Here is a 27,584-nt window from a genome sequence, read left to right as displayed (position 1 = left end):
ACCCCCTTCTTCTGGGTGCATCCTATCTGGGGGATTAGCGTTGCGCACCATCCCAAGCACGTGGAAAAGCAAAGAGCTCGGCAGCAGTCAGCGCGTCGCAGCTCCTCCTCTTCGATGTTCTTGTAGATGATCCACGCGCACTTTTCCAGTGTCGCGCGCCCACCCGTGAGCGTGGCCGGGATGCTGCACACGGACGCCGCCGCGCCTCACCCATGAAGAGCCTCCGCGTCGCTTCGTAACACCCCTAAAACCCGCCCGAGGTACGTGCGTCACCCTTACCTTCTATTTTATGCGCTTGTCGTCGTCGTCCCCATGCGCGTTCTTTTTTTTTCCCCTTCGCACCTGGCGCGGGTCTGGAACCGTAGTCTGGGATTGCTTCAATGTCGTCCCCTCGCTGGGGAAGATGGAGCAGGCACCTTTTGCACGCTTTGGTTACTCATACATCCATGTGACCTTGACACGATAGTAGAGGTCATAGACAGGAGATGGCCATGCGTGTACTTGTATGTTGAGGTTGTCTCTCGTTAGATGCTGCATTGTGTGTGTCTTTTTCCGTCCACTGTCACACATACAGTAGTACCTTGACTTAAGAGTTTAATTTATTCCGCTACCAAGCACATAACTCAATTAACTTGTATCAATCAATCAATCAACCAATCAAATCAATCAATTTCCCTCTTACAATAGATTTCATGAGTCCGCTCCAACTGCTTAAAACCACCAAAATAATTTTAATGTATCTTTATAATGTTGCATATATGAGTGGTTAGCCCATCTGTCTCACAGTTCTAAGGTTCTCAGTTCGAATCTTGGCTCTGACCTTTCCATCCGGAGTTTGTGGGCATGATTTTGACAAGTGCACATGCGCTCGGTGTAAAGCGAATGTACAGTATCTCAATTTTCATGCTGGGTAGAGTCAAGTCTGCCCTGTTTAGTACCATGTTATGCTTGTCTGAGCGAGACAAGAAGTAGGTGAGATTTTAGGCTCGGTAAAACCTGGTCTAACTAGTAGCGGAGGTGGTGCAACCCGATTTTGGTAGATTTGATTGAGGTGCAGGCAGACAGATTTGGCGCTCCACCAGATATGTATGGTGGATTTCATTCATCAATATGACAGCAGCGTGGACAGCGTGAGAAAAAGCAGAGGTGCATTAAGAATAATGATTTCAAAAGTAATCCAGCCCTTCCACCCCATAATGGCACTTGATGGAATATAAATTTGGGACATAAAGACAAAAGTACAGTTTCATTAAGCATTGTCAATTGGACAGTATTGTGGTAATACTGAATTAGAACTGTTATTAAAATGAGTGACAGATGTACAATGATGAATACTGAAAGTAAAACAATAGTAGTGGCAGTACAGAGATGTGAACAATTGGCAAAGTGTCACTAAGTTATCCATCCATCCATCCATCCATCCGCCCATCATCTACCGCTTATACGGGTTGCGGGGGCAGTGACATTAGCAAGGAACCCCAGACTTCCCTCTCCCCAGCCACTTCAACCAGCTCCTCTGACGGGATCCCAAGGAGTTCCCAGGCCAGCCGAGAGACATAGTCTCTGGAGCGTGTCCTAGGTCGTCCCCGGGGCCTCCCACTGGTGAGACATGTCCGGAACACCTCTACAGGGAGGCGTCCAGGAGGCATCCGAACCAGATACCCGAGCCACCTCAACTGGTTCCTCTCAACGCGGAGTAGCAGCAGCTCGACACTGAGTCCCTCCCGGACGACCGAGCTTCTCACCCTATCTCTAAGGGATAGCCCGGACACCCTGCGGAGGAAACTCATTTCGGCCGCTTGTTACCCGGATCTTGTTCTTTTGGTCACAACCCACAGCTCGTGACCATAGGTGAGGGTGGGAACGTAGATCGACCGGTAAATCGAGAGCTTTGTCTTTCGACTCAGCTCCTTCTTCACCACAACGGACCGATACAGAGTCTGCATCACTGCAGACGCTGCGCCGATCCGCCTGTCGATCTCCCGCTCTAAACTACCCTCACTCGTGAACAAGACTCCAAGATACTTGAACTCCTCTACTTCCCCAACCCGGGGAACTGTACATACTGAACATACTGTAAAATGGAGAGGACACTCCACCATTTTCGACTGAGTACCATGGTCTCGGATTTGGAGGTGTTGATTTTCATCCCAACCGCTTCACACTCGGCTGCGAACCGCTCCAGTGAGAGTTGAAGATCACAGCTTGAAGAAGCTAACATCACCACATCATCTGCAAAAAGCAGAGATGCAATGTTGAGGCTACCAAACCAACTCCTCGGCTGCGCCTAGAAATTCTGTCCATAAAAGTTATGAACAGAATCGGTGACAAAGGGCAAATTTGGCGCAGTCCAATCCTCACTGGTAATGAATTCGACTTACTGCCGGCAACGCGGACCAAACTCTGACATCGGTCGTACAGGGACTGAATAGCCCGTATCAGGGGGCTCGGTACCCCGTACTCCCGAAGCACCCCCCACAGGACTCCCCGAGGGACACGGTCAAATGCCTTCTCCAAGTCCACAAAGCACATGTGGACTGGTTGGGCGAACTCCCATGCACCCTCGAGGATCCTGCCGAGGGTTTTATAGCTGGTCCACTGTTCCACGGCCAGGTTGAAAACCACACTGCTCCTCCTGAATCCGAGATTTGACTTCCCGATGGACCCTCCTCTCGAGCACCCCTGAATAAACATTACCAGAGAGGCTGAGGTGTGTGATCCCTTTATAGTTGGAACGCACCCTCCGGTCCCCCTTCTTAAAAAGGGGCACCACCACCCCGGTCTGCCAATCCAGAGGCACTGTCCCCAATGTCACGCAATATTATAGAGGCATGTCAACCACGACAGCCTCACATCATCCAGAGCCTTTAGGAACTCCAGGTGGATCTCATCCACTGCGTAGCCTTGCTACCGAAGAGATTTCCAACCACCTCAGTAACTTTGACTCCAGAGATAGGGGAGCCCACCTCAGTGTCCCCAGACCCTGCTTCCTCAAAGGAAGACGTGTCGTTGGAATTGAGGAGGTCTTTGAAGTATTCTCCCCACCGATTCATGACGTGGAGGCGAGTCCGACTATATCTAGTCGGAACTTCTCGGCCTCGCACACCAGCTCAGGCTCCTTCCCTGCCAGAAAGGTGACATTCCATGTCCCCTGAGCTAACTTCAGTAGCCAGGGGTCGGACTGCAAAGGTCCCCGCCTTTGGCTGGCGCCCAGCTCACTGCGCACCTGACCCCTTTGGCCTCTCCCACAGGTGGTGAGCCCATGGGAAGGGGGACACACGTTGCCTTTTTGGGCTGTGCCCGGCCGGGCCCCATGGGTATAGGCCCGGCCACTAGACGCTCACCTTGGAGCCCTGCATCCAGGCCTGGCTTCAGAGGGGGGCCCTGGTGACCCGCGTTCGGGCAAGGTAAACTGCGATCCAAAATTGACGTTCATCATAGGGGTCTTTTTGAGCCATGCTTTGTCTGGTCCCTCACGTAGGACCTGTTTGCAGTGGGTGACCCTACCAGGGGCATGAAGCCCCAGACAACATAGCTCCTAGGTTCGTTGGGACACACAAACCCCTCCACAGCGATAAAGTGATGACTCACGGAGGGGACTATGACGTTAGTTAAATCTCTTGTCTGTTGATTGTACCACAGTACTGTTTACTGGCATTGTGACCAAATGTGGCCAATTCTGGAATTAGCAGATTTGGACAGCTACGAGAAAAAGAGGCATTCTGAGTGCTGGGCACTATTTCCTGGTCCGTTAAAGGGAAACTTGACTCATTGAGCCATTTTTAGCAGCAAAAAGTTATAAAAAAATATTTTTTCCAGAATGAATTTGGTAACTTCATTTTTTTTCATGTACAATTAATACCTGTGATGTGATGACATCACCTGTGCTGTGGAAGTAGGTAACGGCCAATCATGGCTCAGTTTGCTGACCAAAAACAGGTGAGCCATGATTGGTCATTACTTCCTTAGCACAGGTGAAGCCATCGGCAATTGGAAAAAGTGTTTTTTAAAGTTATTAATGGTACAAGAAAAATAATGAAGTTATCAAATTAATTCTGGACAAAATATTAACGTTTTTACTGCTGAAAATGGCTCAATGAGTCAAGTATCCCTTTAAATCGAGGTTATACTGTATATATCCTGACTTTGACAGACAACCAGTCCATTGTTTGCCACTTGCACTGACATTGACAGTTGACCGTTTTAAAGGAGACGTATTTTGTGAAAATGTATTTAAAATTGTTCCCGGCGCAGCTCTGCTTACCTACTGACTTTGACATGATACTGTTTCACACAAGTGTAGTTGATCTGTTGCTTGAAAATAGTTGACTTCTGCCTAAGCTAGCTGTCAAGTCATCTTGAGTAATTTACCACCCTGCTTTCTCCTGTAGAGCCTTGCCTACCTGTTGGACCTTTTCTAGAATCTAGGCTATCAGTCGGTGGCCAACACTAGCTACTTCTGCGCTAACATGGCACCTTAGAAGCAGCAGGGCGTTAGACCTCCAATAATACATGATTGGATGGCGTTGTAGTTATATTGTACTAAAAAATTTGACTGTAGGTGAGTTTGCAACTGGCGATTTGACTGCATTTTCTAAACCAGCAGAGCATCCCTTGATATGTGACCCAAGGGAATGTGTCACTTTCCCTTTGCTGGCCGCTTTGCTTGAGTGTCATCGCGGCAGGCAGCACAACAATCACCTCCGCCTCTGCCACAGAGCGTGCCCATCCCCCAGCCAGATTTGCAGCCATCCCCTCAAGTTGATGTCGTGTCTGTTTGCGATGGCGAGAGGAGAAACAGGCGACCAGGGAGGCTGCTTCTCCATTTTGAAAGATGCGCCATTGCCTAGCAACCAGACCAAAAGAAAGGCAAGCAGATATGGACCGTGAGAGAAACTGTGAACCTGTGCTGTGTTGCTTTTGGTTTGACTATGGAGGACACAGTTGCTATGCGCTTTTCATGTTACATGTTCATCTGCTGTTGAACATATGTTTTGACCATGTGACAGAAGTTGTAAGATGGTTTTTAATGATTGTCAAAGCCATCCTGTAGCACACCCTTGAAAACCTGAGGGTGTTTTTAAGATACAAAATAAACAATAAATAACTACACAACTGTTTTATGTCAATGTATCCCTAAAAATGTGACATCAATTAAAGATGAATATCACATGAGGCAAGTGTAATTAATGAACAAATCTCTCATCTCAATATCCAAGCTCCTCCCTCGCAACACAGATCCCGTTCAGTGTGCACGTCCATGTTGTGTGAAAAGGTCAGCATTGCCGCTTGGTGTCGTGTCTAAAGGGTTTTATCGCTGCTTAAGGAATGCCAAGTGCGTGATACCGGTGAGCCTCCCTGGGTGGGCTTCTATGCTCGGTTGGCAGCAGTATTAAAATGAGTCGCTGCGATTTCAAGTGGATGTATTATGCAAAAATTGACTTTCAATATTTATATACAAAATGTTGTGTGTCTGTCTACCTATCATGAGTTGAATTAAAAAAAACAGTCAGTCATTAGTCATATGACTTTTTTTTCTTTTTTTTTTTAATATATGTGTCTGTAAACGTGAGCCCTGCTGCTGAACTTCTGCCCCACTGTTACCAAAATGTGGGTCAGTCAGTATATAGTTAACACTCAGCCAATGACTTGGCAACTAGGCTGGAGGAAGTTCCAGAGTGAAATACCGGCTTTGGCTGAAGAGCCATCATGTTCAAGACAAACTAAGTAACGCTGCACTGAGAGCACCTATTAGCATTAGCTAACCAGTCAGGTTGCAAACACTAAATATTTTTAGAATCAATTATTCTACCCATAATCCCATTGAATTATCGGATAAAAATGCATTATTAAACAATAAAACGTGGGTGTGTGGTAGTGTGAAATGATCCCAAACTTTGGACATTATCTCTCTTTTATGTACTATTTCCTCCTGGCTTATTGTCATTGTGCTGACTTATTTTTTACAGTGCACTGCCTTACAAATTATGGTAGCTTTTGGCTAGCGCAATGCATGAGACCGATCCATCCCTAAAACAAGCTCATTTCACCTTTACAAAAAATATGCTGTATAAATTTGGGATATTTTAACCAAAGCTCACTAAAGACATATTATTCAGACACATAGAAACTCTTCAAAATGCTCTAACTTCTTTTCTTTCTTTTTTTTCCAAGCATGCCTTTGATTCATGTCCATCTTATTCATCAGCTTTGTCTTCTATGAAACTACTTTCGTTTGGAGCATTGCGCTTTGGCAGCCGTCTGTCTGTGATTACTCGTCCCCAATCAAGCTGCATTATGCATTGTGACTTGTGATGTTTATCTGAGCCTTTTGCACAGTAGTCTCATTGTCTCACAATGTTTTCATGTAATGTTTAAGCTGCACATTGATAGCAGTCATGTTGAGTGTTTCTGATGACTCAAACCCTTTCATGGCGACTTTTAGGTGGCAACAATGAGGAACCACTAGCTCAATAATGTTATTTTCTTTACCACTTCCGCGTCTTATCACTGGATGCCGTTTCAGCCAATATCAAAGGCTGTTTGTGTGCTTTTTGCTCTTCTTCTTCTTTTTTTAAATTTAATAAAAAATTTTTTTTTTACTTTGGCTTTCTGAGGCTTCTTGCAGCACTTTTTTTTCTTTCTAAATGGACAATGTCAGTAAGAAAAGAACAATATCCAGGAAGTTGGGAAGTAAAAAGGACTGTAATGATGTACAATTTTTTTTTTTGTCATGCTAGTTGGAGATGATGGCCAGTAGTAGGGTTACAAAATGTCAGCAATTTGTCTATTGAACATTGATGTTTGCTTATCACGTGAACAAAAAAAAAAAGTTTTAATTTTTGCTTGAATGTGATTTTTCCAAAAAATAAATTACCATAAATTTCCGGTTGATTCACACAAATTCAAATAATTCTCTTGCAAAGTTTCCAATGTGAGATATTTCCAAACACTGCTGTGTTAGCTGCAAATTGGCTAGCTTGTCACTTGTGAAAATATTGAATGTTTATGTGTGTATTAGGTTTATAACGTTCTGTTGCAGTGGGCTTGATGTGGCTCTCAGTCGGTAGGACTATGGAGCAGCTTTTTGTGAACAAAAGACTTTGGTTTGGATCGTCTGTGACTATTGTGGTTCATCCAAGCAGCACAAACACATTGACTGTTAGCCTCTCAAGTTAGCCACCAACTGGCTAACTGCAGTGTGATAATGTGATTGTTACTTTTTTACAAAAACATTAACGTGACAACAGTAGTTGTCTGGTTAATTTAATGTCATACTTGTGTGACCATGTGTCATTCACTGAGGTGTTAGGCTTCATTTTGGGGGATTATTACACACTAATTATGTGTTGTGCCATGACAGTGGGGTTTCACAAAATGGTGGTAGTGCTTGTGAAATTAGAGCAGACATAATAGCAACATGAATTATGTTGATAGGTGTTTGTTTCATTCAATGAGGTTGTCCTGTCCATTTTGGGGGCTTATTTAATGGCGGCGCTGAGTGTTTCAGACATGACGACCAGTCGACATGTGGAGAACTGAGCATAAATCTTTGCTTTTGTGTTTGTACGATTTGTTTTGGTTTTCATATTTGTTGGATGACTTTGTTTTGTACCGTGTGTGACTGCTGGGGTGCATTTTAGTTAGTTTGTGATGGGGAAAAAAGGAGAACTGAGTGAACAAGTAGAATGTTAGCTTCTTGCGCTAGCGTCCATATATCACTTGTGATGCAAAGGTAGAGCATTCAATTATTATGTTTAATGTTTTTTGTGATTTTAGTGGTTGATTTTATATTATGTTACACATATGTATTAGTTTACAAAGCAAAAACATTCCTAAATCCTCTTCAATTGTCCTTTAATTTTTTTTCAATTGTTTTTAATAGATTAATATATGACTGGTTGACTCCTGCTTATACTTGCTTGACTGTGCTATTAATAAAAACTTTAAAGTCCCAATTTTTGCAGGATTTTTATAGCAGCTCCTAGAGTTTGTTTTATTCCATCTTCAAATCGCAACAAAGTTTCCCCGGCTGGGTCGACACACAAATGAAATGCTGTCCCGCTGCTCATGATTATCACATGACACAACTTTGCAATACAAACCTCCAGTCAGGAGGGAATCGGCTGCTGTAATGAAGTGGATTAGTGAATTGCTTCACTGAGAGCTGCAATGGAACTACTGTTTTTGTTTTGCATGGCAGAAAACAACACTTTACATCCTATTAGAGGGAAAAAAGTATGTCAAAGTGACTCTTTTTTTTAATGCAAATGAAAAAAACATCACCAGTGAATTAAACCTCTCAACAATTTACAAACACCATGATTTTCTCTCATGATATAATATAAAATAATATTTTTTTGGTTATGTTTGGTTACCATTTTGTCTTTGCAGAAGCACAACTTCCTTCCACTGCCTCTGAATCTCCCAATCAAAAACTTCCCTGCCTCCTTCCCTCGCTTCACCCGCCTGCTCCCACCCTTCTTGGCTCGAGCTCCCACGCGTGTGCCCAGCCATGCCAAACAACACCCGAGTAACCCAGCTGGAGCACAGCAGTGAGCCGGTCACCGAGTCGGTGGCCGACCTGCTGTCTCTGGAACACCCCATGGACTACAAGAGCAGTCAGATGAGTATGGGACTCAGTCCGGGCTCCACCGCCCCAGTAAGAGCCCTTCTGCCCTCCCCGGACCCCGACGCTGAGGATGGGAGGCCGGCTTGGAACAATAAGATAGAGTACATCCTGGCACAGGTGGGCTTCTCGGTGGGCCTGGGGAACGTGTGGAGGTTTCCGTACCTGTGCCAAAAGAATGGTGGAGGTAGGTGAACCATTTGTATGGGGTTTTGGGGAATATTTTGTGGCCCATTTGGTCGACTTTTAAAACAAAATGTGCCCAATAATTTGTTCCAGAGTCTCGTGTCATCACTGCGTAAAAGCACACTCATTGCTAGAAAATTAACTCATTCACTGCCAGGCCAGTAAAAATGAATCTTTGACGTCTAGAGCCGTCTATGGCAGTGAATGTGTTAAACAGGGAATGAAAGTAAACCGCCCTACATTCTTCTTCGTTGCTTCGTAGGTGCCTACCTGGTGCCCTACTTCATCCTCCTCATCCTCATCGGCATCCCACTGTTCTTCCTGGAGCTGGCGGTGGGTCAGAGGATCCGACGTGGCAGTATTGGCGTGTGGAATTACGTGTACCCCCAGCTGGGAGGCATTGGGGTTTCTAGTCTGATGGTAACTATGACTTTCTTCATTTAACGGATAGTAGCGGCACAATTATTGCGTGTCAATACTCCCAAGTAATAATAATGCATCCGATTTATATAGTTATTTTCTAGACAATCAAAGACGCTTTACAATGGAATGGATACATTATTTGCGCACTCACACATCCACACTGTGGTGGCGGTAAGCTACTTAAGTAGCCACAGCTGCCCTAGGGCAGTGTGACGGAAGCCAGGCTGCCAGTGTGCGCCTACGGCCCCGCCGACCACCACCGAACATTCGCACCTTCCATACATGAGTAGCACTGGAGGCAATGTGTGGGAAGTGCCTTGCCCAAGGACACAACGACACATGACTTGGGGAACAGCCGACCTTCTGGTTACTGAACGACCTGTCACGGTGCGGAGTGGAGGACCCAAATGCAGGGAGGCATGTACTACTAAACACAATTTATTTAACAAAACCACTACCGGGGTACTGGGTGAACAAAACCAACAAAGATCTGAAATGACCAAAAATCAAAGTAACAACAAAACCAACCAGTGGTGACAGCGACAGTGATCCAACAAAGACTGAACAAAACCAGAGAACTAAATACAAGCCAACTGACGAGACAACGAGAGACACCTGGACAAGACACAAGTGGCTGGGGGAGATGATTGGATGACACAAGGGAACAGGATGACGAGTACAGGTGCAAATTGCCAATCATAACACGATCGTCTCTACACCCTGAGCCACGGCCTCCAATATTAAAGCAATTCGAAATAAAACACCCAGAAAATGTTATAGGCAACTAGACTTGGTTGAAGACATTTCACCTTTGATAGAAAAGGCTTCTTCAGTTCTATATCTTCGCTGTGGCGTATCCGAATTTATGTTTTTAGTGGGTGTAGGGCTAGTCTCAATACTGTAGATAGAAAACTTCTGCATACAAACCAATACCTGTTCTGGGATTATATGAGAAATGTTTCAAATCCAATATGGGTACAATTGCCTGGATGTAACTTTTTGTGGCTTATCATGACCTGGATGATGACTACACAGTCATGTTGTTGACCCTTTCACCATGATGTCAAACGTACTTCCGTGTGGCCAGACATGGCACTTTCTTGTGATGGTACCACGAGTGAACAAAATGTTATGTGTTAGCTGACCAAAACAGATTGACTGAGAAAAGAGGGTATCTCATGTTTTTAGTTATACTGGACGCTAGGATAATATGGCTGTAACGTGTTGTAAAATGTTGTAAACAAGTTTATATGCAATATTTTTACCTTGAACATCATGCAAATCAACTTGCAATTGTGATTGGTTATTTAAGATCCAAATCATGAACTAGAAGTTAACATCCAAATTATGCTTTTTATTGGTTTAGACATGAGAATATGTCATGTCCACTGCAACCATCTATAGGGGCTAAAATAATTGCTTGAATCATTTTTGGGGTAAAATAGTTGTTTTGCCTAAATCATCTCCTCATGATGCAAATGGTTACATTTTTTTTGTGTTTCCTGAAAAATCTGGGAAAAAAATTACTTAGGCGATTTCTTTAAGAAGGCATCATCGATATATAAATTGCCAGTTGGAAAGATGTGAAACATGAGGCACCGTAAATTCTTTGGAATGTCAGTTGTAAATTCCATTTCAGTAAGTTAATTCATAAAATTCAAAAATAGCTGTGAGTTTGAAGTCCCACATTGTGGAGTTTAATAAGGAAGGAAATAATTGGCCTCGTCTCATCGTTCATCATTTTGACTCCCTGCCGGGCTCACAGTTGGAGTTGGACAATCACGAGGATCTCGTGAATGCAGTCGGTTGCCTTGGTGAGAAATAAAAGTTGCAGCCTGCGGCATTAACACGTCCAGTAGCTTCCTTGCAGCTCCATTGTTCCCTTTGCTTCCTCTCTGCTATTAACAGATTTGTTTTAGACATGAAGTCATGCTTATCTCATTAGTCTGTTCAATTAGTCACCCAGCTAAGGTCATAAGATTGGTGCCCAAGAATAGTTCCTGGCAAAAAATATTTTCTTTTTCCCAATTGACATAAAAATGTTTCAACAAGCTATGACATCAGTCAATGGCCATTTAAATACCTTTGATTGGGGATTGTTTGGATGACTTACAGGAAGAAGAGTTTGTTATAGCTGTAGATGCCAGAAATAACATTTAGTCTCTCTCTCTCTCTCTCTCTCTCTCTCTGTCTCTCACCCTCTCACTCTCTCTCTCTGTCTCTCTCTTCCCCTCTCTCTCTCTCTCTCTCTCTGTCTCTCGCTCTGTCTTCCCCTCTCTCTCTCTCTCTCTCTCTCTTTCTCTCTCTCCCACCCCCCAAAAATTCACACTCATCAATTCAAAACCCAGTCACTCTCACCCAAAAAAATTATCACATGTATAAAGAAAATCTTGCTTTCAAAAATCTGTTCCACAAATAGTCCAAAAAAAAAAAAAGGCCTAACAGTAAAAATAGGGTTGCTTGTTTTCTGTGTATTTATTTTTTAACAGATTTTTTTCCCGGTCTTTACATGAGGCTTTTCAATTCACGTGGCAACTTTTTGTTGAGTTGTGCCCATTGCGACGACACTCCATCCATTTTGGCTATCAGAGAGGAAGGAGACAGAACTGACCGGGGTGGGGGCCGAGGGGGGCCTACGTGTGTCGTTGGGCAGCTATAAATAGCGCCTCACGCAGGACTGCTGAGAGCATAGAGCTCAATAATTCATTGGCACTCTGACTCTCACACTTTGACGTAGGCTCAGCATCTTCTGCCCCTGGAGATTTAATAGGACATGTCTGACGAAGCTAACTGAATAAAAACGCACACACCTTCCCACTCATATACATGCTGTAACACTTGCGCCTATTTATTTCTTCTTTCGTTTACTTTCATTTTGTACCTATGCTGTATGTACAACACTGCTGTTTCCTTCCTGGCAGGTTTGTGGCTTTGTGGGCCTTTACTACAATGTGATCATCGGATGGAGCATCTTCTACTTCTTCCAGTCCTTCCAGTTCCCGCTGCCGTGGGCAGAATGCCCGGTCAACATCAACGGAACCCAAGCCAGTAAGTGCACAAAAAAATGTTTCAGTTGTTTAAAAGCATGAATAGGCATTTACAAGGAATGCCAATTTATGCTGTGGAATACCAGACCCACCTCGCTAGCAGTTGTTCTCACAGCCGAAATGGCTCTTAAGGTTGCCGACCCGTGTCCGAGACACAGGTGCATATTGACACAACTCACAACCACGTTTGTTTGGTCGTTGCAGTCGTGGAGCCAGAATGCGAGAAGAGTTCGGCCACGACTTACTTTTGGTACCGTCAGACGCTCAACATCACCAGCAGCATTGATGACACGGGTGGTCTGAACTGGAAGATGACGCTCTCCCTGCTGGTGGCTTGGATTTTGGTGTGCTTGGCTGTCATTAAGGGCATCCAATCGTCTGGCAAGGTGTCATACTTCTCACTTTCTTCTGACTTTTGATTGGCTCATGTGGCACATATGACCCCCTCACCCCCCCAGCAAAAGAAAAAGAAAAGAAAAAAAGAGCAATGAAGTGCTTTAATGTGGACTCTTTCAATTTCACTTCAAGTAGGAGTATTTTTTTTTTACCTTTTACTTGTCATTTTAAAATTTTGATTAAGTGTGATGTTTTAGTTTTAGTGGAATGTCACTGACTCTTTTAATTTCAGTGAGGTTCTTTCCATTTCACAATTTTGGACAGGAATTATTTTTAATTACTATTGGATGAAGTAGTGTGTTTAGGTTGAGTATCTAAGTCAGATATCTTAGTCACATGCTCCGATCATGCTTTCCCATCATATTTTACTAAAAAAGCAACAACAACAAAAAAAAGCGTACTCTATCAATTATATTAAGCTTTCAACGTTTTACAATTTTACATAGGAATGAGCAAATGCAACGTGAATTGATCTTTTTATTCCCAAGCTTGAGCCAGCTCACTGGACTTAAAATAATTTTTGAAACTGATGATAGGATCTTGTCCTGAATGTTCTGAACTCCTGCTTCTGTTTCTTGGTATGTTTGGTTATTTTACGTGTGTGTTTGTATTTCTATTCAAGCAAAACGGAATGAAGCTAATGCAAATTGATGTCGCGGATGGAAAATGTGACTATGTGGTCATGTCGATCCAGGGAACGAATCATCCACCTCAGTCCAGCATCCAGAGAGCCCATTATAAATGTCATAAGCACACTTTAAATCCATAATCTAATGGAGGCAGGAGGCATGTTTGACTAATTTCTTCCAACCGTCAACCGACAACCGCACTTCCCGTATGACGAAGATGGGCAAACTTTTGCGCTTATGGGGCCGCATTTGATTTTGAAAACCAGTTGGGCCAGCTCATTTGGAAAGAAGATGAAAAAATAATGTTAAAATGTGCATGTAAATATTTGAAATAATTTTATTTTAATAATAACATAATAAATCATGCTAATTTTTAAGATGATTTATTCTGCATTTAAGAATACAGGATTGGCTAATTATTAAATGAAAATTGATTTTAATTTTAATCAAATAATTCTTCATGCTCAACTTTTATTTTATTATTTATATATAAAAAAAAGTAATTGGAAATTGTTTAATTATTTGTTTTGTGGTTATTATCACAACGTTTGCAATAGAGGACAATTTTAAAAATGAATTAGTTGCTCCCTCCACTTGTAAATGAAAAAAAAAATATCACTGAATTAAATGTTGACACAGTGTGTGTTAGAGTGACTTCTTTGTCACTCCAGTACAGACGGTATGTTTGATATAGTTCAATTGTATTTAACCTTTAAGTGCAATACATTTGCTTTTAAAGCTACTGAATGCAGAAAATTTTATTTTGAATTGAATTGAATCGCTACTGCCACCTGTATCCGGAAAATGAAACGGCACATGACGTCACATCCATAGACAAAGGTCGGGAAATTCCTACCCGAATCCAGTCTGAAAACTATTCGCCAGAGGTTTGCTGGAGTTCCCATTATGAACAGTTAAGTGTTAATTTACTAATTAAAAAATGTTTCCGCCATAAATGGTCAAATAAAAAAGCTAATGTAAAGATTTTGGGGGGCAAATTGTTACAAAGAGCAGCTTTAAACTAACGTCAGGAATTGTTAGTTTTCAAACATTTATTTAGATACAATTTCTATTTATCTTTGAAGTGCACTAGATTTTAAATGACTATTTAAGTGCACTAATAATAATAAATGCAGTTTTTATTTTTATTTTCATATAGCACAGTGTTAAAGTGGAAGTCAACCTTAAACATTTCTTGACAATAATATGTTACATGTGACCTCACTAGCCTAAACATGACATTCTGATTAATATTACATTTGTGGAATATGAGTTAGGAAGCAAAATCCATCCGTTTTTAATCACTAATCTGTATATATTACTGGATAGCCGATAGCCCATTCACTATATTTGAACAGGTATGTGCTGCTTCGAACACCCCCTCTTTCTTTTATCGCTCAGTTCCTTTGACCCAATATTAAATTTGGCAGAGGCATCTTTTGTTGAATTACAGGTATAATTCTTTAATATTTTTTTTCCTCCCGTAGACATCATTAAGCATATAATTTATGCATGTATTTAAGACAAGTTGTAAAATGTTTGAAGTCCTCTTGTTTATGTTTAACAAATTTAAAACATCATAAATCATGCTGTTTCTACTAAGCACTGTCTCAAATGTTCTCCATTCTCAATACTGTAAATGTATAGGATTGTATACCGAGAAACGTTTCTTGAGAGGAGCAATATGGCTACCTCGCGGCTTCAAAAGCCTTGGCCTATCGACTATCCAGTAAAACATACAGATCAATGTTTTTGATCTATCTTAGGGGGCGGCCATTTTTCCACTCGCTGTCGACTGACGATAACATTCAATGTTGCTCAGGGCTCAGGCAACGACCAATCACAGCCTACCTGTTTTCTGAAGCTGCGCTGTCATTGGTTGTGACCTAAGACCTGGGCAACATTGATGTCATCTTCAGTCAAGAGCAAGTGACAAAATGGCCGCCCCCTGAGATGGATAAAAACGGCTGGATTTTGCGGGTTAACTCATGTTCCACTAACGCAATATTAAACAGAATAACATATTTAGACTCGTGGAGCTGCATAGAAAATATTATTGTCCAAAAAGTTTTTGGGTATTGAAGTCCCCTTTTATGTTGTAACTGTATATAGTGTTACAGTGGCTTTCAATAACATTAAAAATGCTTTTTAGGAATAAAACTTCTGCTAAGTTTTTGATGAGCACTTTGGCTCTAATGTTTCTTAGTATTGTGCTACTTTGAGAGCCAGAGCACTTAAAGTCTAAATAAATGCAACAAATGAAAAAAGAAAAAAAGACAAAGAAAATTGCATGACTCTTAGTCTTGATAATGCAAATGTTCTTGGGCTGGATTTTACAAAGGAGTGGGCCTATAGTGTGCGTCATGCTTTCTCAACCCTGATTGATGAACATTCACTCAATGTGTGTGTGCGTGCGCTTGCGGGCCTTGTGCATCCATTGCATCCAATATGACCTCTGTGTCTCCTTCAGGTGATGTACTTCAGCTCTCTCTTCCCTTACTTGGTGCTCTTCTGCTTCCTGGTGAGAGGTTTGCTGCTGAGGGGCGCGGTGGACGGCATCGCACACATGTTCACGCCAAAGGTGAGGCGCCACCTGTAGGCCAGGAAAAGTGATGCCGTTGCGTCATAATACCGCGTCATATTTCTTGCCATGGTAAAATTGGCTTGTTTTAGGGACGGATTTGTGTCGTGCAGTGCACCGGCCTCCATTCGCACGTTGATGATTTAGCTGAAAATGATCACAAGATTACTAGCAGCTAATGCTGTAACACTATTAAGCTAACTATAATGTTTGCTCTAGCAAGTAGTAAGTTGTCATATAATGGATGGATAATGTTTGCTAATGCTTGAAGCTCTGTTTACCTTTTGGTTTTAACATGATGGCTTTGGACAGCGCAGCTGAAAGTGTCAGATAACTAAAGATTGATTTGGTTGTTTCATTTCCTACTTGATTGGAGGTGCAGGCACTCTACACACGTTTGTGTGCAACACATTGAAAAGTCAATTTTACGTAATATGTAATCAATAGGCAGCACGGCGTTCCAGTGTTTAGCGCTTCCTGCTTTGCATTTGCGTTCACATGGAAGTTTCCTTCCTCATGACGTTTATTAGACTGAGAGTGTAAATATGAGCGTGAATGATTGTTTGGCGACCAGCCTATTGTTTGTCCCTATGTGTACATTATTTTACCGGAAACTAGACCATTTAACGGTCAAAGTTTGAAGTGCTTACTGGTAATGTGCTCCTTTTTTGTTGTTGAGGGGACTTCTGCAGGGCACAATATGATTGGCTGCCCAGTTCATAATGAGAGGCCAGCAGCTTTTTCCCCACCTTCTAGCTTGATCAGACAGGGGAGGGGTGAACAGTTACGCACACAGGAGGGAGGGGGAAAGACAAGAGACGAGCCGTTTCTCAATGTCAAGAATGTGTATGTTCTTGTGAACTCCACAAGTGTAGTCTTCCTAAGAACGTATCTGAGAACGTATTTCCTAAGAACGCTAGCTTCTTTGTCATTGGGGCATACTTGTGAACTCCGCCCTGGCTCTGATACATTTACATAAAAAGAAAAAAAAAATATATATATATATATATTTTTTTTAAATGGAGTCCTCTCCTCTGCCATTTTAGTAAAATGCATCTTGGAAATACTTCAATACTTTACAAATCACCAACTGATGCATCCTTGGTTTAAGCTAGCAGAAAAGAACAACATCTGGGTAGTCAAAGCATTCTTGGTTTATGTATACTTTCAATTGAAACAGTACGAGATCACATCAACGTAAGAAGGGACAAGAAAGCAAAGTGAGAAACTCCAGAAGACTTACACAGATGCATTTCTACTCTGCCGATTAATGTGTTGTTTTGTCCTAAAAAAGAAAAACAATGTGCCATCGAGTACTAGTTAGGACAACATGAGTAGCCTTCAGGTCTGTTCTAAAACTAACTCACCAGTGATGGGACTTACTAAGAAGAATGAAAACAATGACATTTATTATTTATTTTAACTTAACATGGCTATCATAGAAAGTGGTTGGCTGGATGAATGTCCCCCTTCATGTCGCACTGCAACTTTGTAAGGGTTTCATATAATCTGAAGTGATGTGGAGGTCGAATGCTGTGAAACAATGTGACAAATATGGCGTGCGATCGTCAGCTGGAGAAGATGCTGGAGCCGCAGGTGTGGCGGGAGGCGGCCACGCAGGTGTTTTTCGCCCTGGGCCTCGGCTTCGGCGGCGTCATCGCCTTCTCCAGCTACAACAAGCGGGACAACAACTGCCACTTTGACGCCGCGCTGGTCTCCATCATCAACTTCATCACATCCATCCTGGCCACGCTTGTGGTGTTTGCCGTCCTGGGATTCAAGGCCAACATCATGAACGAGAAGTGTGTCGTGGAGTAAGTATGGCGGACCCCGTTTTGTTTAGTTTCACTTTCAACCTTTATTTTCACACTTATGCACAGGATATTCTTTATCAACTAGTCCATGTTTGGACACGGTTTTAAAACTCCTATCTCATAAAAATGTGCAGGAATGCGGAGAAGATCTTGGTGTTCCTCAACACCAGCGTGCTGAGCAAAGAGCTCATCCCTCCTCACATCAACTTCTCACACCTGACCACGCAAGACTACGCGGAAATGTATGGTGTCATTAAGACGGTCAAGGAGGACAACTTTGCCCAGCTGGGTCTCGATCCTTGTGTGCTGGAGGACGAACTCAACAAGGTGAGTGCTGCTTTCTTTGAAGGGGACAGTCATCCAACCATCCTTTAGAGCATTGGTCTGAAACCTGCGGCTCACCTGTGGCTCATTCTGGATCTCTTAAAAAAAAAATATATATATAGATATATATATATATTATATTATATATCTATATATTTTTTTTAATTTTATTTTATTTTAAAAAAATAATGTAATAATATATATATGAAACTTAAAAAAAATGCTTAAAAATGTCCAAAAAGTGAACACATAATGTCCAAAAAGGAAGAGGAAAAGCAGAAAATTATCATAAAATGTCCCCAAAATTGTAAAAAAAAATGTCAGAGAACTGAATAAAAAGGCAGAAAAGAAATTGATCGACTAAATTAAATTAATTTAATTCAATTAGAAATATTTAAATAAAAAATACCTTAAAATGTTTTTGGAATTGCCCCCCCACCCCCAAAAAAAAATTAATCAAAAAAATATATTTTTTTTAAAAGGCAGAAAAATGTCAAAAAAGTGTTCATAAAATGTCCAGAAACAAAAGAAGAAATCCCAAAAATTACCATAAAATGTACACAAACTGTCATAAAATTAATAGCACAAAAGGCGGGAAAAAAATTCAAAAAATTGTCGTAAAATGTCCAAAAAAGAAAAAGAAGACATGCAGAAAATTATCATGTCAACAAAATTGCCCCCAAAAAATGCCATAAATTTTACAGAAAGGGAGAAAAGTCTGTATGTAAAATTCCAAAAAAATTTATTAATCCAAAAATGAAAGACAAAAGGTAGAAGAAAATTAATTGGATGCTGTGTGTTTTTCTGTTATGGTGCAGCTCTAAGTAGCTCTTGCACCCTCAGTACATTAAACTAACACTAACAGAATTTCGTTCATCACAATGTTAAAATATTTTGCAGCTCCAGACAGATTTTGTGTTATTTATTTAGCCTAAAATGGCTCTTTTGACAGTAAGGGTTGCTGACCCGTGCATAAGAGCATTTTTCCTCATCTGGGTCACGGGTGTGCTGGAATCTATCTCAGTTGAACTACAACTAATTATACAGTATAATAATATAAAAAAAGTGATTTAGTCCTTGAACACAAATACGTAACAGTCTTAGAAGTTGACAACTTGATTGTCATCATCATCATCATCATCATGCAGGCCGTGCAGGGAACCGGTCTGGCCTTCATCGCCTTCACAGAAGCCATGACTCACTTCCCGGCGAGTCCCTTCTGGTCGGTCATGTTCTTCTTCATGCTCATTAATTTGGGCCTGGGAAGCATGATCGGGACCATGACGGGCATCACCACGCCCATCCTCGACGCCTTTAAGATACGCAAAGAGATCCTATGCGGTGAGCTTTTTCTTCTTATTTCCTTCAATGACTTGAAGTAGGTCAAAGTTCTGACGGCATGTTTGCGTCCCTCAGTGGTTTGCTGCATCATTGCCTTCCTGTTGGGTCTGCTGTTTGTGCAGCGCTCAGGGAATTACTTTGTCACCATGTTTGACGACTACTCTGCGGGTTTGCCGCTCACGGTGGTGGTGATCCTGGAGAACATCTCTGTGGCCTGGATATACGGAACTAAAAGGTGCCATTGAAATAACAGTCAACCAGTCTTGAATAAAATACTTGAAAAGCAATACCAAACATACAGAACAGAAAATGACTTTTGACAGATGTTTAAGTCACCTTGTTGAATATTACTTGAGTAAACATCTCAAAAGTATCTGACATTTGCTACACTTAGGTATCAATCGTAATTTTCCGATATTAAATGTACTTACATTTTTGAAGTAAAAGTATTTTTTTTAAATGCCGACCAAACGGAATGAAAATGCTTCAATGGGAATAAAAAGGCCAAATCCAAACATAATTTTATTGGGAATTTTATTCCTTTTGCCAATCCAAATAAACATTTTGTACTGCAAACAGTTGAATGAGACTAGCTCAGCTGTGTCCAGTCTGTGCATGCTTTGTCTTGATTTGTTTACATTTACACCACTAAAAATGGCAGTGTCCTACCAGAGCTTGTCTGCGATGGGATTTTTGAAATTACTCCTCGCTTTTAGCATTGACACATTTGTCAATCTATTTTTTTATACTTTTTTTTATTCATCCAATTCACATCATTCCAATTTCCATATTTTACAAAAATTCACACCAAGAATTCATGGTTTTCCGATCATTAAAAAAAAAGTCTAATCACCTAAAAAGTACCCATTCATTTCAGTTGGGGACCCAACTGATCTCAATACCACTTCTTCTTTTCCTGTCTTTCACGAGTGGACAGTCTGATTAAGCCAGGTGTGCCTGACCTCAGTAACCATGACGACAATAGCGAGTCACACCTGGATTAATCAGCTTGTCGAATCATGAAAGACAAGAAACAAAACAGTGGTGCTAAGTTCAGGAAGTAGTCGAGCTGTGCAAAGAGCCTATTTCGGCCATTACTTATTTGCCATTGGCACATTAAAAGTAACTGATATTTTCCATTTGAAATTCAAATCATTTTCACCTTATAAACAATTGTATACATGCCAAAATTTTGCACATGTTAACAATTCCCATTCTTTTTACCCATAAAATTGCTATCGGACATATTCTACATAATTCACTCCTCCCTCAACATTACTTGACTAGCCATCCTATTTATTATTCCCATTCACTAAATTAAAAGCCCAAATTCCCAAAATGTACATATTCACCTCCAGTTTTCACATATATTGACTGCTAAAACGATTTCAACTTCAACATATTCATCCTATTCCATATCAGTCAGTATCATTGCATGTTATTTAATCCACCAAATTGTTCCCCATGTCCCAATGTTTTGTATTCAGCCTTCACATGCAATTTCTCCAGTAATTGCAAATGTCCTGTTGCTTTAATACGTGTTTAAAAAAAAAAAAATCAAAACAACTGTGCTAAATAGATGAATGAACGCCATCTTGACGTTTACATTGATCTGCACGTCACGCCGCTTTCAAACATCTCTCCTGATTAATTTCTGTCTACAACTTTCCCATCTTCTGCTTCTCGTTGCAGGTTTATGCAGGACCTGGAGGACATGCTGGGCTTCCGGCCGTACTCCTTCTATTACTACATGTGGATGTATGTGTCGCCGGCTGTTCTGGTGCTGCTTATCGTGGCTACTGTCATCGAGATGGTCATCAGCCCGGCGGGCTACTATGCCTGGGTTGAGTCAGAGGTACGTATGTGCTTGAATTGGTACAAGAATAATGGCCGGGGCATCCATCCAACAGGAATTGTATATAAATCTAAATATATATGTGACTTCCTGTTTCTCCAGCTCACCACCTCATCTGTTTTTTTCCCGCCCGCCTGTTCAGGGCTCCGAGCGTTTCCACAGCTACCCTCCCTGGGCTTCAGCCATGGCCTACTCCCTCATCGTGGTGGCCATGTTGCCCTTGCCCGTGGTCTTTTTGGCCCGTCACTTCAACCTGCTGTCGGACGGTTCCAACAAGCTGTCGGTTTCCTACCGCAAAGGCATGATGAAGGACATGTCCAACCTGGAGGAGCAGGATGAGCAGCGCTTCATCCTTGGGAAGAATCCATGCCAGGCCCCCTCCCCCGCGCCCTCGCACCGGCCCTACCTGGGGCCTGGCGGCACGCAGGAGATGACCAACACCAACTACGGCACCAGCACCAAGACGGGCTACCAGAACATCGGCTCGCCCGAGTCTGAGCTATAATGCGCCGAGCTACTTAGAGGTTCGGTTTTGGTGTTTTCTTTTCATCCCTTCCAGTGTTCATTAGCTTTATGTTTTCAAAACAAATAAGAATTGAATGAAGGAACCCCATGACCCGAATGATCATAAAACTTTTAATCCACTTAGTTGGACTTGGCCAAAAATACAGCATTGGTAATTTGTTTCCTAAATTCGGTTGAATTAACCTGGGAGGAATTTGTCAAAGTACGAGCCTTGGAATTCGCTCAAAAAGGTTGCTTCAAAGCAAAATGGCCGCCTACCTGTTCAGTTCCGGGTATGGGTCATTCAGGCTTTATGCTGCGTCACCCAATTTTGTGTCCGTTGGTGAAACTGTTGTTGATTTTTTTTCCAGGTGAAGCTACTACTGAGTGACTTTTGGGGGATTGTGTGATCGCACACATTTGCAAATATTAATATTTCATTCGTTAGAAGAATAATTTCATATCAATATCAATACTGTATTGTGGTCCAAGAGGGTCAACAATAACGAGGAAAAGAGCACAATGTTAAGTCACAGTCGTTTACATTTACATTTGATCTTTTATGAAACACAGACTGGCCAATCACAGCATAGCACAGAACGGAGGTTCGACACTTGATCATTGAGAGACAGTTTACATTTTTTTCCAAGTTTTTGGACATATCTTAAGCTCTGCGTGCTAACATTTTACTCTCAACTCTACTCAATTTTCTAGACCCAATTTAAAAACAACCACAGCCTGAGGTACATAAATAAAAAAATGAGCATAAAACGTAAGTCATTTGAACACAACATAATTTGCAAACAGAAACCAATTTAAAAAAAGGAAAAGACACTAAAATAAGGGCTCAAGTCTCATGTTGTGTGAAATGCCAAGGAATAAAAACGGGTTTTACCAGCTCATTCTAGACCTTCCAGCACCAAGGAGTGTACGGAGTGTAAATAACCTAATCTTAAAATGGACTCTCGAGTGCACAGGCGGTCAAGGCAGGTAGGCCAGAATCTGAGTAATGTGCTCCGGGTTAAGAAGTGAGCGACAGAATTTTGAACCAACCGCAGGAGTAAGGCAGGACGAGAATCTGTCCCCAAAAAATGGAAGCGTAATTATAACAACAAAATGTGCTATTATTATGTTTACATTTGTCTGCTCTAAGATAGGCCACGTGTAATATATGTTAAATAATGCTATGCTATTGTTAACTTGTTGACCAAAGTGTTATGTTACACTACAAATGTGCTCGATTATTTTCCTGCAACATTTTTTCAATTCATAAAAATAATACCAGTACATTTTGACACTCTCGCTTATCGTCCAAAATATTAGTAACAGCACAACAAACCGACCAAACAAATGACGGACAGGAACGCTAACACAAATATTTGTATATAAGCCGTTCAAAATTCAATTTTCCATATTTCCCCTTGAAAACAGTCACACTTTTCTTTTATGACACCATACAGTCGATAAGGCTTTTATTTATTTATTTTTTATGAAAGGTGAGGGCTTGTGTTTAAATGGCTCAATGAGGGAATTAAAAGTGTGACTTTTGTCTTTTGTGTGAGAAAAGCCCCGGTGAACCCTCGCCATGTAAAAATAGAAAAATAGAGCCGTGTTGCCCCGGGCGCCGCTTTGGCAACGCACCTTAGATACCGTGAACATCACAAGTGTGTTGTCGCCTGCACACCTCTTTGCTCAGCAGTACATGAGACACTTTACTCTTTGGTCGTAGCATTCAGCATTACCGACTCCTTCAATAGTAAGAATGATAATAATAATAATAATAATAATAATGAATCTGTTTACAGAAAGTTTCACAGTTCTGTCCAGGACCTTGCTAGGCACCTCGTACAGGACTTCATTGGAGTTGTCTAGACCAGACGTAAACAGGGAATGGTTTCGGGTCTCGGCGTGTAACGCGCGCGGAATGATCGGCCATGGATAGCGCAGCGGGGCGGCAAAAGAACGGGAGAGCAACAAAAGGATTGGCAGTCCACGGATTCACTTTATTAAGCTGAAAGAAAAACAATGGGCTCGGCGCCACCACGCGTTACAATGACCGTAGCTTTGACGGAATCAAAAGAAAACATTCACCACCCTAAAATAGAAGTGCTACACGTGCACACAAAAAAATAAAGAAGCGCCACTGTGGCGCGGTGCCACACTGCAGATTGTTACAGGCGGCAGATTCAGTGAAATAACGTATGGAGACCGGTAGATTTATTTTTTTATGAAGCTGGAAGAAGGCTGGCAAGGTGATGGATTTGATGTGGAATTTGGAACATGTCGTGGATTACAATGCTCACAAAAGGTTTGGGATATTTGTCTTTCGGTTTTGTTTTTTAGCTTTTTACAGGTAAACTTAATTTTACCTTCCCAGAACTTTTGAATGTACAAAACCAACAATACACACAATTTGACAAAATTATTATTATTATTATTAATGTACTTTTCCCGCCCTCCCCCCCATACATTTATAAGGATGTCCGCTTCTATGCCCTTCTGTGACTCTTCCAGTCTTTCACATCTGTTGTGAATTTTGCCAGTCATCTCTCAGAAGTTGTGCTAAAGGTACGGAACGATTGGAGAGTTGCATGTGCATCCAAAAGTTGATCTGTAAAATTTTTAGTATAGTGGGTCAGTAGGTCAATCCTTAAATTTGATTTAAAAACTGAATAACTCGGAAGTTTTTGGGAGTAGTGTACAATACTTTGGACATGGATGCATGGTCTGCTTGTTACAATACAGAGTTGTAACCACTAGATGTCTCTGCTGGCCAGCAAAGCAGCCTTCCGGTTGTGGCCCCTCCCGAATTGCAAAGAGTGATCGGGTTCCTGGTTTTGCCTTATGCTCGCTCCTTTTTGATGAGGATCATGACGATATACTTCAGTTTTTCGTCTACGTCTCCAATTCATGTTTGTCAAATTTTAAGGTCTTCTTTTTTTGCTCATGGATCTCTGTTTGCCCTTTTAAGAGACACCTGTTACATAATGTGTTTCTGTTTTGTTCAACTTAAATGTCAAATAATGATAATATAGTTACTTGTGATAATTGCTACCTTGCACAATATAAATGAAAGTTGCAGTAATGCTGCACTGTACATTAAAGTAGTGGCACAACAAGCATAGGAGACATAGTATGTATAATATTTTTACAATTTAAAAGCCTTCTCTTGCGTCTTAACTGTCAAGTCTATGACACGTTTTTGTTAAACACCCCAATGATCAACAATTATTGCACACTCCTACTTTTTTTGCCTTGCTGAAATTAGCCTGTTTTGAGAGGGTGGCCCTGTGTCATGCAAATGAGACACTGCTCACACCTGGAGCTAGCGCATTACAACTCGAAGCTTTTTGTCCTCAAACTGCTCAGCGTCTGTTGCTATAAATGCTTTATTTGTATTTTCACTAGTAGAGGCAGCACTTCATTACCAAGCCCCAACATCGACAACATTACAGACAAGCCTTTGAGTATTTGACTATTAAAATTGAACACATTTAGCTAATCTTAATATGTGCTAACACTGCAGTTCTGATTATTATCTGGCCATCATAGACCATCTGTGTAGTGTCTGTCGCTTTAAAATTTCAGGTTTTGGCCTAGTCAAGTACCCCGAACATTAAAATAAAGTAGTGTGGTTGGCCAAAGTGTTCCTTAAAAAATAAACAAGCAGAGGTTTTATTCCCCATTTTTTTCTCAAGGTTATTGTAAGTCACTTTAAAAATATGCACAGTTCATTAATACTATACTTACAGTAAATATTAGAAAAAAATTGTTTACAATTAAATTGTATTGCACATAAAAATTAAATCATATCTAATTTTCAAAATTAAAAAGTTTATACAGATTCAATGCAAATGCATTAGACTTAAAATAAAGAATAACTGCTGCACTTAGGCGATGGTTTTACAAACTAGAGAGGTACCAACCTTTGAGAATGATCGCTATAAGTAAAAGTTGAACATGATGTCGAGATGCTCGAGAACAAGCACATTTGAGTAAAGCACATTTGTGGAAGCACAAAGCAGCAGCTGCATCGAGCTACCGAGCGATGAGCTCCAGCAGCCGGTGAGCTAAAAATATGACCGACCAAACGGCCGACCAGCCAGTCAGATTGAATTAGGTAAAGATACATATAGATCACGTCAGCTGTTCGTCTTGGCCCGAAGAACAAGACTGAAAGCACACTGGCAGCACTAAAATGCTATAATTGGTTAGCTCGGCACAATGATCTGAGCATTTGTTCTTTCCTTTTTAATTGGTGTTGGAAAAAAAACCTGAAAATTAAAACGTAGATGTTTTATGGCTCAGATAAAAAAATAAGACAGATTGAATTTGATTTGAATATTAAATTGGCCGGATCCATCACCGAAATGTTTTTAATTTTTTGCAAAATGAAATGATCAGACACTTTCATTTTCTGACTTTTGATTGCCAATTTAAAAAGGAAAAAAAATGCTAAACAGATACTCAATATATATCCACTTATATACTTTTATCCACCAAATTTGAGTATTTTACCACTATTCTTTTTCCACTTGTGGCACATTATATTCAGGAAAAGGCAAAAGTGTCAACCATTGATTGTTTGAATATAGACCTGTCTTAATACTTGTGTCCATACTTATGAGTACAGTTCTAACTCCAGGGTCTGTTCGTCTTTGTCTTCGTGTTTGTGATAAATTTGCATTGCGGTTTGAGCCATAGCTTCAATTGAGCTTTCGCTAAGCCACACCGTCGAAAAACAGAGTGAACTGAAAGTCCGACACTTACTGATGGCACTCGTTAGAATTTGATGACATGTCTCAGCATGATACAGTATATTTTTTTCAAAATGTAAGACAGGTTTTGGATAAAGTGGACATTGCCTTTTGAATCTCTCTAAAATCAAAAAGCACACCCTTTTTCTGCTCCAAAGAGCACAACGTACTTGTTGTAAAATAAACTATGCTATCTGTCAGCCTTTTAACCAACATGCTAACGCTAGGCAGCTAATATGAGGCCCCACTGTTGCTAGCTGTGCCGCTAAGCTACCGAAGCTAGCTATGGGATCATTGTTGCTTACTGGACAACAATTAGTCATTCCAGTGAACCCTTTTACCATTCACATTCACCTATTGACCTCTACACATATTTCTGTGTTCTTTCTGGAATGCCGCCAAAAAGCCCTGCTCCTTCCGCGGCCTCATGCTAGCGGAGGAGTAGCTAACAATGTCCACCGGCTGTCCGCGAACAGCAACGTGATGCAAGATTTAAGTAGAGATCCTAAAAGATCATAAAATGGCGAGTTGGAAAGTAGTAATTGGTAGTTTTACTGTTTGTGAAACAGCAACAAAGTGTCATGGAATTGTTTTCACTATTCGTAGCAGGATTCGAACGGGGCTTCTCTGTGCTTGTGGTGCGGGTCTTAGCAAAAGCGAAAATGAATCGACTGGACAGTCGAGTTTTGATGTGAGCAAAGCATAGTTCTTCTACTTATTGTATTTAAGCTGTAAATCTCGATGTACATTCCGACCAACGCGTATCAGTGTATACTTGAGCTGTAAATAATAATTGTATATTTTCAACTATTTTTTGATGTACAGTAGTTTATTCACTGTCGCTTTGCTGCCTGTCCGAATGTGTGTGCGTGCGTGTGCGCGTTCAGTATGGTGTGTCAAATTTGTGTAGATTTTTGTGCTGTTGAAGTGTAGTGTGTTCACGGGATGTACACTCGTGGTGTGTAAGCGATCAACGTGTTTGGGTTTCACACTGGCAACAATAAGGCTATCAGTGAGGTAGATGTTCTCTCTTTTTTTCGGGGGCAAACTGTACAACCGAAGATGAAAAATAAAATGATCGCTTTGATTAAAAAGTTA

At 41.3% G+C, this 27,584-nt stretch overlaps 1 protein-coding gene and 1 long non-coding RNA gene across 2 annotated transcripts; one reads left to right on the top strand and one right to left on the bottom strand.

The window, feature by feature from the left end:
• slc6a17 (solute carrier family 6 member 17) lies at nt 1-27,584 on the top strand. Its single transcript, XM_077582105.1, has 12 exons — nt 1-260; nt 8,395-8,816; nt 9,078-9,235; nt 12,160-12,286; nt 12,490-12,671; nt 15,781-15,891; nt 17,464-17,705; nt 17,840-18,032; nt 19,178-19,370; nt 19,446-19,605; nt 21,063-21,225; nt 21,368-27,584. The coding sequence occupies exons 2-12, from the start codon at nt 8,516-8,518 to the stop codon at nt 21,728-21,730; spliced, it is 2,193 nt and encodes a 730-aa protein (XP_077438231.1). The 5' UTR covers nt 1-260; nt 8,395-8,515; the 3' UTR covers nt 21,731-27,584.
• LOC144061556 (uncharacterized) lies at nt 18,755-20,355 on the bottom strand. The gene is made up of 2 exons (XR_013296205.1): nt 20,224-20,355; nt 18,755-19,598 (listed from the first exon to the last, which is right to left on the bottom strand). It is a non-coding gene; the product is annotated as an uncharacterized LOC144061556 (long non-coding RNA).

Source organism: Vanacampus margaritifer, chromosome 1 (assembly GCF_051991255.1).
Source record: "Vanacampus margaritifer isolate UIUO_Vmar chromosome 1, RoL_Vmar_1.0, whole genome shotgun sequence".
Lineage (NCBI taxonomy): Eukaryota > Metazoa > Chordata > Actinopteri > Syngnathiformes > Syngnathidae > Vanacampus > Vanacampus margaritifer.
The sequence above is the reverse complement of the archived record's forward strand: the minus strand, read 5'-3'. Positions and strand labels throughout refer to the sequence as shown.